At 37.1% G+C, this 14,765-nt stretch overlaps 1 protein-coding gene across 1 annotated transcript in view; it reads right to left on the reverse strand.

Annotated features, from left to right (window-relative positions):
• Positions 1-14,765, reverse strand: part of SNX4 (sorting nexin 4) — a 102,733-nt gene that overhangs the window by 51,791 nt on the left and 36,177 nt on the right. The window contains exon 6 of the mRNA XM_066240656.1: positions 10,243-10,298. Coding sequence (XP_066096753.1) covers positions 10,243-10,298 — 56 coding nt within the window. The remainder of the gene's footprint in view (positions 1-10,242; positions 10,299-14,765) is intronic.

Raw genomic sequence — 14,765 nt, forward strand, 5'->3', positions numbered from 1 at the left:
CACACAGGAGAAGCGCCCATTTGCTTCTCCACCCCTCCGCCGCGCTTTCCTCTCTGTCTCTCTCTTCCCCTCCCGCAGTCAAGGCTCCATTGGAGCAGAGATGGCCCGGGCGCTGGGCATGGCTCTGTGGCCTCTGCCTCAGGCGCTAGAGTGGCTCTGGTCGCAATATGGCGACGCCCAGGATGGGCAGAGCATCGCCCCCTGGGGGGCAGAGCACCGCCCCTGGTGGGCGGGCCGGGTGGATCCCGGTCGGGCGCATGCGGGAGTCTGTCTGACTGTCTCTCCCTGTTTCCAGCTTCAGAAAAATGAAAAAAATAAAAAATAAAAAAATAAAAAAAATAAAAAAAAAAAAAAGAAAAAGGAAGAAGTTAACCTCTCAAAATCAAGAAAAACCCACAGACTTTACAACTTGATCCACTAATTTTTTGTTGTTGTTGTTGTTGTTGTTTGTTTCTTCTATCTTTTTGCCTTTATTTCCTCCACCTCGGTCCTTCTATTCTCTGCCCATCTTATGCTTCCCCTTTCTTGAACTACACTACCCATGAGTGTTGCATTTTATTTTTCTTCTTCATCCTCACCCTCCTTTAAGGTTATACTCCAAAAGACTTAACTCTCACTCTCTCCTCTTTTGTTTTTTTTTTGTCTTGCTTTATTTTGTTTTTTTCTCTTCCTATTTTATTTCTTCCTTCGTTTTTCTCTTTTTCTTATTTTTTCCTTTCTATTCGTTTTTTTCTTTTCTCATTTTACTTTCCTCCCATATAATCCTCAATCACGAACAAATTAGTTAATTTGGGACTCAAGGCTTTTTTTTGGCTTTATTTCTCTTTTTTGCTTTTGCTTTTATTTTTATTTCTTGTTTGTTTATTTTTGTGGCATTTTGGGTCCTCCCAACCCAAGGTCTCCATTGTATTTAGTCTTCGCTCCACTTAATACAACAGATTTTTACTTATTATTTTTATTTTTTCTTCTTTATTATTCTTTTTTGGTCCTCTTTTCTGGTTCCCTCTTATCCCTCTCATTATATCTCTTAGTTGACCATCACTTACAAGCAAATCATCTTATGCTTGTCTAAGATTTTCTTCCCTTTTTTTTTTTTTTTTTTTTGCATTTAGTAGGTCCCTACTCCCTTTTTTTTGCCCCTTGAACTCTTCACCCCAAATCAGGCCCTCCATTATAGGCACGATATTTCCCTGAGGAGGGGAGAGGAGGGAAAGAGAAGAGAGAAAAAAAGGGGGAAATAATAAATTATTACTGTTTTTTTTTGTGGGGTATTTTACCCCTTTTTTTTTTTTTTTTTTACTTTTTACTCTCTATTAATTCTAATTAGTGCTATCAATAAGACCACCCTCAGATGCCGATAAGAAAGAGGAAATCGAATATTATGGATACAAAAGAAAGAGAGGTAACACAAATAGATGGGGAAAAATCTATGGAGAAAAGACTTAACATATTGGAAGCCTTGGAGCTAAATGACAGAGAATTTAAAATAGAAATCTTAAAAATACTCAGAGATATACAAGAAAACACAGAAAGGCAATATAGGGAGATCAGAAAACAACTCAATGAACACAAAGAATATATTACCAAGGAAATTGAAACTATAAAAACAAATCAAACAGAAATGAAAAACTCAATTCACGAGCTGAAAAACGAGGTAACAAGCTTAGCTAACAGAACAGCCCAGATTGAAGATAGGATTAGTGAAATAGAAGACAAACAACTTGAGGCACAACAGAGAGAAGAAGAAAGAGACTCAAAAATAATAAAAAACGAGAAAGCCCTACAGGAATTGTCTGACTCCATCAGAAAGAATAACATAAGAATAATAGGTATATCAGAGGGAGAAGAGAAAGAAAATGGAATGGAGAATATACTCAAACAAATAATAGATGAGAACTTCTCAAGCCTGTGGAAGGAACTAAAGCCTCAAATTCAAGAAGCAAACAGAACACCAAGTTTTCTTAACCCCAACAAACCCACTCCAAGGCACATCATAATAAAGATGACACAAACCAATGACAAAGAAAAAATTCTCAAGGCAGCCAGGGAAAAGAAGAGTACAACATATAAAGGAAGGCCTATTAGATTATCATCAGATTTCTCAGCAGAAACTATACAAGCTAGAAGAGAGTGGACCCCAATATTTAAAGCCCTGAAAGAGAGGAACTTTCAGCCAAGAATACTATACCCATCAAAGCTATCCTTCAAGTATGAAGGAGATATAAAAACATTCACAAATACAGAAAAGATGAGAGAATTTATCAACAGAAAGCCCCCACTCCAGGAAATACTAAAGGGGGTTTTCCAACCAGATTCAAAGAACAAAAGAAAACAACACCACAAGTAACAGCTCCACCAAGAACACAATAAAACCAAACTTAAACTGTGACAACAAAGGAAAAAAAGGGGGGAGAGGATGGAGATTAACAGTAGCAAAGGATGATGAAGTGCAGAAATACTTATAAGATAGGGTACTACAATGAATATGGTAGGTACCCTTTTCATTACTTAATGGTAACCACCCTTAAAAAAACCACCACAAAAACACTTGACTTAAAAAAGGTAGCAACAGAGGAAAGAAGTATGGAACACAAACAAACAAAAACAAATGATAGAAAAACAAAAAAGAAGAATCAAACTAGATACAAAACTAACAGAAAGCAATTTATAAAATGGCAGTAGGGAACCCACAAGTGTCAATAATTACACTAAATGTAAATGGATTAAACTTACCAATAAAAAGACACAGAGTAGCAGAATGGATTAAAAAAGAAAATCCAACTATATGCTGCCTACAAGAAACACATCTAAGCAACAAGGATAAAAACAAATTCAAAGTGAAAGGCTGGAAAACAATACTCCAAGCAAACAACACCCAAAAAAAAGCAGGCGTAGCAATACTCATATCTAATAATGCTGACTACAAGACAGAAAAAGTACTCAGAGACAAAAATGGTCATTTCATAATGATTAAGGGGAAGTTGAATCAAGAAGACATAACAATCCTTAATATATATGCACCAAACCAAGGAGCACCAAAATATATAAGACAGCTACTTATTGACCTTAAAACAAAAACTAACAAAAATACAATCATACTTGGAGACCTCAATACACCGCTGACGGCTCTAGATCAGTCATCCAAACAGAGAATCAATAAAGATATAGTGGCCTTAAACGAAATACTAGAACACCTGGATATGATAGACATCTACAGGACACTTCATCCCAAAGCGACAGAGTATACATTTTTCTCTAGTGTACATGGAACATTCTCAAGAATTGACCATATGTTGGGCCACAAAGACAATATCAGCAAATTTAGAAAAATTGAAATTGTACCAAGCATATTTTCTGATCATAAAGCCTTGAAACTAGAATTCAACTGCAAAAAAGAGGGGGAAAAACCCACAAAAATGTGGAAACTAAACAACATACTTCTAAAAAATGAATGGGTCAAAGAAGAAATAAGTGCAGAAATCAAAAGATATATACAGACAAATGAAAATGAAAATACGACATATCAGAATCTCTGGGATGCAGCAAAAGCAGTAATAAGAGGAAAGTTCATATCACTTCAGGCCTATATGAACAAACAAGAGAGAGCCGAAGTAAACCACTTAACTTCACACCTTAAGGAACTAGAAAAAGAAGAACAAAGACAAACCAAAACCAGCCAAAGAAAGGAGATAATAAAAATCAGAGCAGAAATAAATGAAATAGAGAACAGAAAAACTATAGAAAAAAATCAATAAAACAAGGAGCTGGTTCTTTGAAAAGATCAACAAAATTGACAAACCCTTGGCAAGATTCACCAAGGAAAAAAGACACAGGACTCAAATAAATAAAATCCAAAATGAAAGAGGAGAGATCACCACAGACATCATAGATATACAAAGAATTATTGTAGAATACTATGAAAAATTATATGCCACCAAATACAACAATCTAGAAGAAATGGATAAATTCCTAGAACAATACAACCTTCCTAGACTGAGTCATGAAGAAGCAGAAAGCCTAAACAGACCAATCAGCAGGGAGGAAATAGAAAAAACTATTAAAAATCTCCCCAAAAATAAAAGTCCAGGCCCAGACGGTTATACTAGTGAATTCTATCAAACATTCAAAGAAGACTTGGTTCCTATTCTACTCAAAGTCTTCCAAAAAATTGAAGAAGAAGCAATACTTCCAAACACATTTTATGAGGCCAACATAACCCTCATACCAAAACCTGGCAAGGATGGCACAAAGAAGGAAAACTACAGACCAATATCTCTAATGAATACAGATGCTAAAATACTAAACAAAATACTAGCAAACCGAATACAACAACATATTAAAAAAATAATACATCATGATCAAGTGGGATTCATCCCAGAATCTCAAGGATGGTTCAACATACGCAAAACGGTTAACGTAATACACCATATCAACAAAACAAAGAACAAAAACCACATGATCTTATCAATAGATGCAGAAAAGGCTTTTGATAAAATACAACACAATTTTATGTTTAAGACTCTCAACAAAATGGGTATAGAAGGAAAATATCTCAACATGATAAAGGCCATATATGATAAACCATCAGCCAACATCCTATTAAACGGCATAAAACTGAGGACTTTCTACCTTAAATCAGGAACAAGACAGAGTTGTCCACTCTCTCCACTCTTATTCAACGTGGTACTAGAGGTTCTAGCCAGAGCAATCAGACAAGACAAAGAAATAAAAGGCATCCATATCGGAAAAGAAGAAGTAAAGCTATCACTTTTTGCTGATGATATGATCCTATACATCGAAAACCCGAAGGACTCCACAAAAAGATTATTAGAAACAATAAACCAATACAGTAAGGTCGCAGGATACAAAATTAACATACAAAAGTCCATAGCCTTTCTATATGCCAACAATGAAATATTAGAAAACGAACTCAAAAAAATAATCCCCTTCACGATTGCAACAAAAAAAATAAAATACCTAGGAATAAACATAACAAAGAACGTAAAGGACCTATATAATGAAAATTACAAAGCATTGTTAAGGGAAATCGAAAAAGATACAATGAGATGGAAAAATATTCCTTGTTCTTGGATAGGAAGAATAAATATAATCAAAATGGCCATATTACCCAAAGCAATATACAAATTTAATGCAATTCCCATCAAAATCCCTATGAGATTTTTTAAAGAAATGGAACAAAAAATCATCAGATTTATATGGAACTATAAAAAACCCCAAATAGCCAAAACAATCCTAAGGAAAAAGAATGAAGCTGGGGGCATTACAATACCTGACTTTAAACTATATTATAGGGCCACGATAATCAAAACAGCATGGTATTGGCAGAAAAATAGACACTCAGACCAATGGAACAGAATGGAAAGCCCAGAAATAAAACCACATATATATGGTCAAATAATCTTTGATAAAGGGGCCAACAACACACAATGGAGAAAAGAAAGCCTCTTCAACAAATGGTGTTGGGAAAACTGGAAAGCCACATGCAAAAGAATGAAACTCGACTACAGCCTGTCCCCGTGTACTAAAATTAATTCAAAATGGATCAAAGACCTAAATATAAGACCTGAAACAATAAAGTACATAGAAGAAGACATAGGTACTAAAATCATGGACCTGGGTTTTAAAGAACATTTTATGAACTTGACTCCAATGGCAAGAGAAGTGAAGGCAAAGATAAATGAATGGGACTACATCAGAATTAAAAGTTTTTGCTCAGCAAGAGAAACTGATATCAAAATAAACAGACAGCCAACTAAATGGGAACTGATATTTTCAAACGACAGCTCAGATAAGGGCCTAATATCCAAAATTTACAAAGAACTCATAAAACTCAACAACAAACAAACAAACAATCCAATAAAAAAATGGGAAGAGGACATGAACAGACACTTCTCCCAGGAAGAGATACAAATGGCCAACAGATATATGAAAAGATGCTCAGCTTCATTAGTTATTAGAGAAATGCAAATCAAAACTACAATGAGATACCACCTCACTCCTGTTAGATTAGCTATTATCAACAAGACGGGTAATAGCAAATGTTGGAGAGGCTGTGGAGAAAAAGGAACCCTCATTCACTGTTGGTGGGACTGTAAAGTAGTACAACCATTATGGAGGAAAGTATGGTGGTTCCTCAAAAAACTGCAAATAGAACTACCTTATGATCCAGCAATCCCTCTACTGGGTATATACCCCAAAACCTCAGAAACATTGATACGTGAAGACACATGTAGCCCCATGTTCATTGCAGCACTGTTCACAGTGGCCAAGACATGGAAACAACCAAAAAGCCCTTCAATAGAAGACTGGATAAAGAAGATGTGGCACATATACACTATGGAATAGTACTCAGCCATAAGAAATGATGACATCAGATCATTTACAGCAAAATGGTGGGATCTTGATAACATTATAAGGAGTGAAATAAGTAAATCAGAAAAAAACAAGAACTACATGATTCCATACATTGGTGGAACATAAAAATGAGACTAAGAGACATGGACAAGAGTGTGGTGGTTACCAAGGGTGGGGGGGGGAGGGAGGACATGGGAGGGAGGGAGGGAGAGAGTTAGGAGGAGGGGGAGGGGCACAGAGAACTAGATAGAGGGTGATGGAGGACAATCTGACTTTGGGCGAGGGGTTTGCAACATAATTTGATGACAAAATAACCTAGACATGTTTTCTTTGAATATATGTACCCTGATTTATTAATGTCATCCCATTACCATTAATAAAAATTTATTAAAAAAATAAAAATAAATAAAATTCTATACAGTCATGTGCCACATAACAACATGGATACATTCTGAGAAATATGCTGTTAGGCAATTCTGTCATTGTGTGACCATCATAGAGGGTACTTACACAAACCTCAATGGTATAGCCCAGCAATTTCAACCTTTTTCATCTCATAGCATACAAAACTAATTACTAAAATTCTGTGGCACACCAAAAAATATATTTTTTGCCAATCTGACAAAAAAAAAGGTATAATTATGATGATTCATTCACACCAGAGTTACTGTTGCATTGGTTGCTGTCATTTTTTCATTTGACAATCTAAGGGAAAAGAGGTCGGTGGCCCTGACTAAATAGTCAAGTAGTGCATGTTTTAAAAATTCTTTCAGTATACCAGTTGAAAATTGTTGGTATAGCCTATTCCTCATATGCTACATGTCTGTACAGCATGTTACTATACAAAACAAGATAAGATTAAATCAAGCAAAAGAAAAAAAGGAAATATTAAATCAAGCACAAGAGAAAATGATGCAATCAAGAGGCATAATGCCTGACCAGGAGATGGCACAGTGGATAGAGCGTCGAATTGGGATGCAGAGGACCCAGGTTTGAGTCCCTGAGGTTGTGGGCTTGAGCGCAGGCTCATCCAGCTTAAGCATGGACTCACCCAGCTTGAGCACAGACTCATCAGCTTGAGTGGGGGGTAGCTTGCTTGAGCATGGGATCATAGACATGACCCTATGGTCACTGGCTTGAGCCCAAAGGTCACTGGCTTTAGCAAGAGGTCACTTGCTCTGCTGTAGCCCCCACCCCCCATCAAGGCACATATGAGAGAGCAATCAATGAAGAACTAAGGTGCCACAATGAATAATTGATGCTTCTCATCTCTTTCCCTTCTTGTCTGTCTCTACCTCTCTGTCTCTCTGTCTCTGTCACAAGAAAAGAGACATAGTAAACATGAGATATGAGGCTGCTGTCAGTGCAACACAGCAGTTTTACAGCAAACCTTTTTCATATGTAGAGAGAGCACACTAAAATAATGATAAAAAGTATACTATGTTAGCTACATAACCAGTAGCATAGTTGTTTATCATTATTAAGCACTACGTACTGTACATAATTATGTGTGCTGTATTTCTATAAAAGGTGCAGAGCAGGTTTTACACCAGTATCACCACAAATAGGCAAGTAATGTGTTATCTTATGACATCTGAGACAACTACATCACCAGGCAGTAGAAATTTTTCAGTTCCATTATAATCTTAAGGGACCACCATCATATATGTGGTCTGTTGTTAACTAAAATGTTAAGTGGCGCTTGACTGTATTGAATATGGATATCGCATAAAATTTAGCAATCTAGAAAACCTAGTTAGGTCATTCAACTAGTTAGACAAACATTCAACTGACAAAATATTTATTTTTTTCATTAAATTGGAAAACATTCAGTTGACAAAATATTAATATTAAAATACTAATTGAAAAAGTCTCATGTACATGCTGCTCTAATAAATGTACATCCATCAATGTCATAAACTTTCCTTGTAAGATTTTCCAAAGCTTTTCCTAAAGGGTGACATAATAATTTTAGTTCTTCATCTAGAAAACATCTCTTTTATACCATGAATGTCATTTTTAACCCTTATAAAAACCGCAGTGAAACCTTGAATGCACATTACGAGGTGAAAGAAGCTATCTGAAAAAGCTACATCCTATATGATAAGACATTGGAAAAGGTAAAACTATGGAGACAGTAAAAAGTTCAGCAGTTGCCATGGCTGCAGGGAGGAAGGGATAAAAAGGCGGGACAAAGAGGCTTTGTTGAGGCAGTCAAAATACTTTGTATGATACTATAATAACGTATACAATTGTCAAAACCCATGTAATATATAACACAAAGAGTGAATCCTAATGTAAACTATGGTCTTTGGGTGAAAATTTGTGTCAATGTAGGTTCATCGACTGTAACGAACCACTCCAGTGAGGCTAACAGACTGGGAGAGGTTATGCACGTGTAGCGGTGGTGTTTAGGCACAGTGGCAGAGGGTGTATGGGAACTCTCTACTTTCTGCTCTATTTTGCTGTCAACCTAAAACTACTCTTAAGAAATAAAGTTGATTTAAAAAAAAATCTCAGGCCCTGGCCGGTTGGTTCAGTGGTAGAGCATCGGCCTGGCGTTCAGGAGTCCCAGTTCGATTCCCGGCCAGGGCACACAGGAGAAGCACCCATCTACTTCTCTACCCCTCCCCCTCTCCTTCCTCTCTGTCTCTCTCTCTTCCCCTTCTGCAGCCAAGGATCCATTGGAGCAAAGTTGGCCTGGGTGCTGAGGATGGCTCCATGGCCTCTGCCTCAGGCGCTAGAGTGGCTCTGGTTGCAACAGAGTGACACCCCAGATGGGCAGAGCATTGCCCTCTGGTGGGCGTGCCAGGTGGATCCTGGTCGGGCGCATACGGGAGTCTGTCTGACTGCCTCCCCGTTTCCAACTTCAGAAAAATACAAAAAAAAAAAAAAAAAAAAAAAAATCTCAATGGTTACCATCACAATTTCTTAACAAAACTTTAAGATATTTACTTATATTTCATATTCAAAATATATCTTAAAAACTAAAGGCATTATGTTAATGTATTATGGTTTATAAAGTCAGGCATAATGGGCTATTAGACAATGCAAACTTGGCCTTTGTCTGCTAAGAATGTATACTACATAGAAATTAATGCCTAAGGCCTAACTAGAGAAATTCTAACAGACCTCATAAACTTAGTCATGAAAAATAGAAAAGCCTCATCTGCCTAAGCAACTTACTAACAGAAAGACTCAGCTGAACCAAACACCAGGTGAAAGTCCATATAAGTGAAGAGACTGATTTATCCAACAAACTCAGAGAATGAGCAAAACCAAAATCTTAAGAAATAGTTGGCTAGGTCCTATCCTAAGAAAAGTTATTTCTGAATATACTAGCTTCCTTTAATACAGAAATGCTTCCACAAACACCAAACATTATAAAGTTAATGAAGTTAAGTAATTGTCACAAACATACATCTCTATGAAATTATTATACTAGTATACATTTACCTATGAGAAGTTTTCTTGGTATGCAAAATAGAGTTTATTATTAAAATATGCATGTAATACAGAATCTTCTTATCTTGACCTTTTGTACATATTTGACAAGCAAAATCATATAAGAAAAACTGTTTTTATAAAATTAAAATTGCTTTTCTCATTTTTCTGATACCTTCAACATTCAAAATATTCTAGGAAAAAGCAGTGGCTTAGTTTTCTAAAACTTCAGAAGTTACAACCTGAAACCCAATCAAGTCACCAAATTTTGAAATCAGTTTTAGACTGTAAAATGATTTCACTAAATATGAATTAGTATTTAAAATATTTAGCAAAGAAAGTGCATACATTCAGAAATGAAAAATTAAATAGATAGGCACCATTCAAAACAACATTGTAACTGTTATTAAAACAAAACCTTACTTGTCTGGGTTTTTCACTCTGAATGTTGCATTAAGCGCTTTTAACCTGGAGTCTGCCTGGAAAAAATAATTTATTCACTTAATATAATTACATTTCAGGGTATAAATCCAAACAGTTTTATTTTCCCTTTAGAATTAAGATGCTTATGTACAGTTTCCTTCATTTCATTTGTGTCAAACACATTCAACATATCTAAAAAAACAGTATTTTTGTAAACACGACAAAAATGACATTATAAATTAAACTGAATACATGGCATTCAATGATATCAAAGTAAAATAACTGTAAACACCAATATGCTAACAGACATATAGCTCTGCATTATTATAACTCAAACTAGATCATATGAAAAAAGTAGTTTACTTTTTCTCAAAATCAAGAAAAGCAATAATCTGGAGAGATATACTAAATGAAAACTACTGCTTTGGAGCCTGTGCATTACTAAGGGTAGTTCTCAGGTGGAATCCAAACTAAATATACATTGGTTTTTCTCATTTTTAGGATCAGTATTACAGGAAAGAAAATAATATTAAAATGCCTATACTGAAGTAATACTGTACTAAAGTAAAACAAGCTAGATGACATCAAATTACTAGCTGGCAGAAAATGTTACAAGACAACACAACTTTTTAACTATCTTTCCCTATTTCTAGGTAACAGAGAGATCAACACTAAATAATTTCATTGCATAAGTTTATACTTAATAGATCTAAATCCTATCCTAAATTCCCATTAAAAAAAAAACACAAAAAAAAACCCAGAACAAAAAACCCACCAAATTACTTTTCTAACCCAGCACAGAAACTATAGGGTTCAATAAAGGGTAGTTCAATCAAGAATCAATTTCCTGGCCCTGGTCGGTTGGCTCAGTGGTAGAGCGTCGGCCTGGCGTGCAGGAGTCTCAGGTTCGATTCCTGGCCAAGGCACACAGGAGAGGCACCCATGTGCTTCTCCACCCCTCCCCGTCCTTCCTCTCTGTCTCTCTCTTCCCCTCCCGCAGCCGGGGCTCCACTGGAGCAAAGTTGGCCCGGGCGCTGAGGATGGCTCCATGGCCTCTGCCTCAGCTAGAATGGCTCTGGTTGCAGCAGAGTAACACCCCAGATGGGCAGAGCATCGCCCCCTGGTGGGCATGCTGGGTGTATCCCGGTAGGGCGCATGCGGGAGTCTGTCTGACTGCCTCACCGTTCGCAGCTTTGGAAAAATACAAAAAATAAAATAAATCAATTTCCTAATGTGGTTTGGTTTTTAAAATCCCTATCAGCTTAAAAATTTTACATTAGTATTCTAACCCATAATTATAAATATTTGCAAAAATAAAAAATAAAACATTACTTGGCTAAAAAGTGTTTTTAAATGTAACAAATATGATACTCCACAAACTCAGCTCCCAGACCTTGACACCAAAAGAAATAAAGATACTATGGAAGCTCAATTTGTCATGCATTTCAGGGGATTATTTTATTTCTAAAATCAGTATTTCACCAATTTCTTGACCTTTCTTATGTTTCAAGGGCATATGAGCTAATGTATAGGAAAGTTCTTACAAATAAAAGCACTTACAAATTTAAGGTATGTATCACTCCCTTATATTCTTTAAGCTAATTAAAATCACTAAATAATAAAGTGTTAATGACTTCACAGTCACATGCAAATATGTTTTTAAATGAGGATGAGATTTCATGAAAACCATCAGTAACAAAATTTTCATTTGTACCCTCCCTTTCTTGAATCTCATACTTCTTAATACCACCAATTTACTTTTTTTTTTTTTTCCTGAAGTTGGAAACGGGGAGGCAGTCAGACAGACTCTCGCATGCACCCGACAGGGATCCACCCGGCATGCCCACCAGGGGGCGATGCTCTGCCCATCTGGGGCATCACTCTGCCGCAATCAAGCCATTCTAGCACCTGAGGCAGAGGCCACGGAGCCATCCTCAGCGCCTGGGCAAACCTTGCTCCAATGGAGCCTTGGCTGCAGGAGGGGAAGAGAGAGAGAGGAAGGAGATGGGGAGGGGTGGAGAAGCAGATGGGTGCTTCTCCTGTGTGCCTTGACCAGGAATCGAACCTGGGACTCCCACACGCCAGGCCAACGCTCTACCACTGAGCCAACCGGCCAGGGCCCCATCAATTTACTTTTAATATCACAAAATTACCAATTTAGAAGTCATATAAAATGTAAAACATCACCATCCTATTAACTTTTGCTTACGAAACATTGTCAGGTCATGTTCATCACAACACCCAACTCAATATGCATTTCACAACATTTCATAAAAAGAGAAGTTGCCTAAAATGTCACCAAACCAGAAACTTCTCCCCAAAGCTAGATCTCTAAAAATACTACCTGGATGGGGGTGGGGCAAAAAAAACAGATAGAAGGGGACAGAAGACAATTTGACTTTGGATGATGGGTATACAACATAATCAAATGTCAAAATAACCTGGAGATGTTTTCTCTGAACCTATGTACCCTGACTGATCAATGTCACCCTATTAAAATTAATAATAAAGGGTAAAGAAAAAGATGCAATATAAAAATACTACCTGGACTATTCCAAAACTGACAGGTTACCATCTAAGCCCTTATGGAAGTACAAACTTCCAGATATAAAATAAGTCATAGGAATGTAATGTACAACACAGGAATAAAGTCAGTAATATTGTAATAACTATGTAAGTGACAGATACTAGACTTACTGTGATAATCACTATAAAAGGTACATAAATGTTGAATGACTATGATGTATACTTAAAACTAATATAATATTGTATGTCAACTCTAATTAAAAATAATGTTTAAAATAATAAAATAAAAAAGCCCTACTCATTGTTTCATTCCACCCTATTTTATTTCCTTTAGCACAGCACTATCTGAACTTACCTTGTTTTCTAGTTTCTTAGCTGTGCACTGGAATGTAAGAGCCATTTAAAACAAAAGCACAATGTGAACCCTGGAGCTACACAACAGCTGCCACAGTAATACATAGTTATCAGTGATAGAAAGGAAATAAATCATCACTGTGAAAGAGTGTGACAGCAGAGATTTTTTTCCAGGGGTTATTTTGAGATAGGTGAAAAAATGGGGATACTTTTAAGAGTAAAAAAGTGCACTGTTAACAATTAGATTAGGACAACAGGTGTAAACCAGGACTGTCCTGGGCAAACTGGGTCACATGGTTGCAGAGAGACAAATAACATTTGAGCTAAGACGTAAATAATAAGAAACCTGGCCTGACCAGGCGGTGGCGCAGTGGATAGAGCATCAGACTGGGATGCAGAGGACCCAGGATCGAGACCCCGAGGTCGTCAGCTTGAGCATGGCCTCATCTGGTTTGAGCAAAAGCTCACCAGCTTAGACCCAAGGTCGCTGGCTTGAGCAAGGGGTTACTGGGCCTGCTGGAGCCCCCCAGTCAAGGCACATATGAGAAAGCAATCAATGAACAACTAAGGTGTTGCAACACGCAACGAAAAATTAATGATTGATGCTTCTCATCTCTCTGTTCCTGTCTGTCTATCCCTCTCTCTGGCTCTCTCTCTGTCTCTGTTAAAAAAAGAAAAAAAAAAGAAACCTGCAGTGGAGTCAACCTTGGGAGCCAGTGTTAGAGAGAGAGGTCAAGCTGGGTAGCGGTTTACTAGACAAGGTTGAAGGGAAGATATGAAACAGGAATTGAAATAAAGGAAAGACAAGGTGCAGGGCAGACAAGTAAACTGCTTCATACTTTAAAGTATCTTATTTAAAATGCTCCATAAGAACAAGGAGCTTATGCCTGATGGTGCAGTAGATAAAGTATCAGACTGGGACGCTGAGGACCCAGGTTCGAAACCCCAAGGTCATTGGCTTGAGTGAGGGCTCATCTGACTTGAGTGCAGGCTCACTGGTTTGAACACAGGATCATAGACACGAGCCCATGGTTGCTGGCTTGAAGCCCGAGGTTGCTGGCTTGAGCAATGGGTCACTGGCTCAGTTGGAGCCCCCCGTCAAGGCGCATATGAGAAAGCAATCAATGAATAACTAAGGTACCACAACTATGAGTTGATGCTTCTCATCTCTCTCCTTTCCTGTCTGTCCCAGTCTCTCAGTCTGTCTCGCTAAAAAAAAAAAAAGAAAAAGGAAATAAGAAAAAAACATGGCGCTTATGTTTCCAGCTCATTCACTACTGTATCAACAGCACCTAGCAGATACCTGACACTCTGGGCACCTAGCATCTGGGATCTCCATGTTGGCTCCCAGAGTTCCTTTACAGTACACAGAGATTCAAAGGCCCCAGATCTTGTCTCTGGAAGTCCCCATTTCAAGCAACAGAGAGGGTTCCAGATTCTTTTAAGTAAGCCTAAATTCATTCATTTAAGGTTTGGGCAATTGAATGACACTTAATTTCATATAATTTAGTGAATTAATTGAGTTAAAGTAATATTACTTTAAACTAAATTAATTAGTTTATATGTTCATTACAGATAAACTCTGAATTGAATTCACTGAGTTGATTATGAATATTACATCAAATATTTTTTTAACAAAAGAT

The sequence above is a fragment of the Saccopteryx bilineata genome, chromosome 8 (genome assembly GCF_036850765.1).
Source record: "Saccopteryx bilineata isolate mSacBil1 chromosome 8, mSacBil1_pri_phased_curated, whole genome shotgun sequence".
Lineage (NCBI taxonomy): Eukaryota > Metazoa > Chordata > Mammalia > Chiroptera > Emballonuridae > Saccopteryx > Saccopteryx bilineata.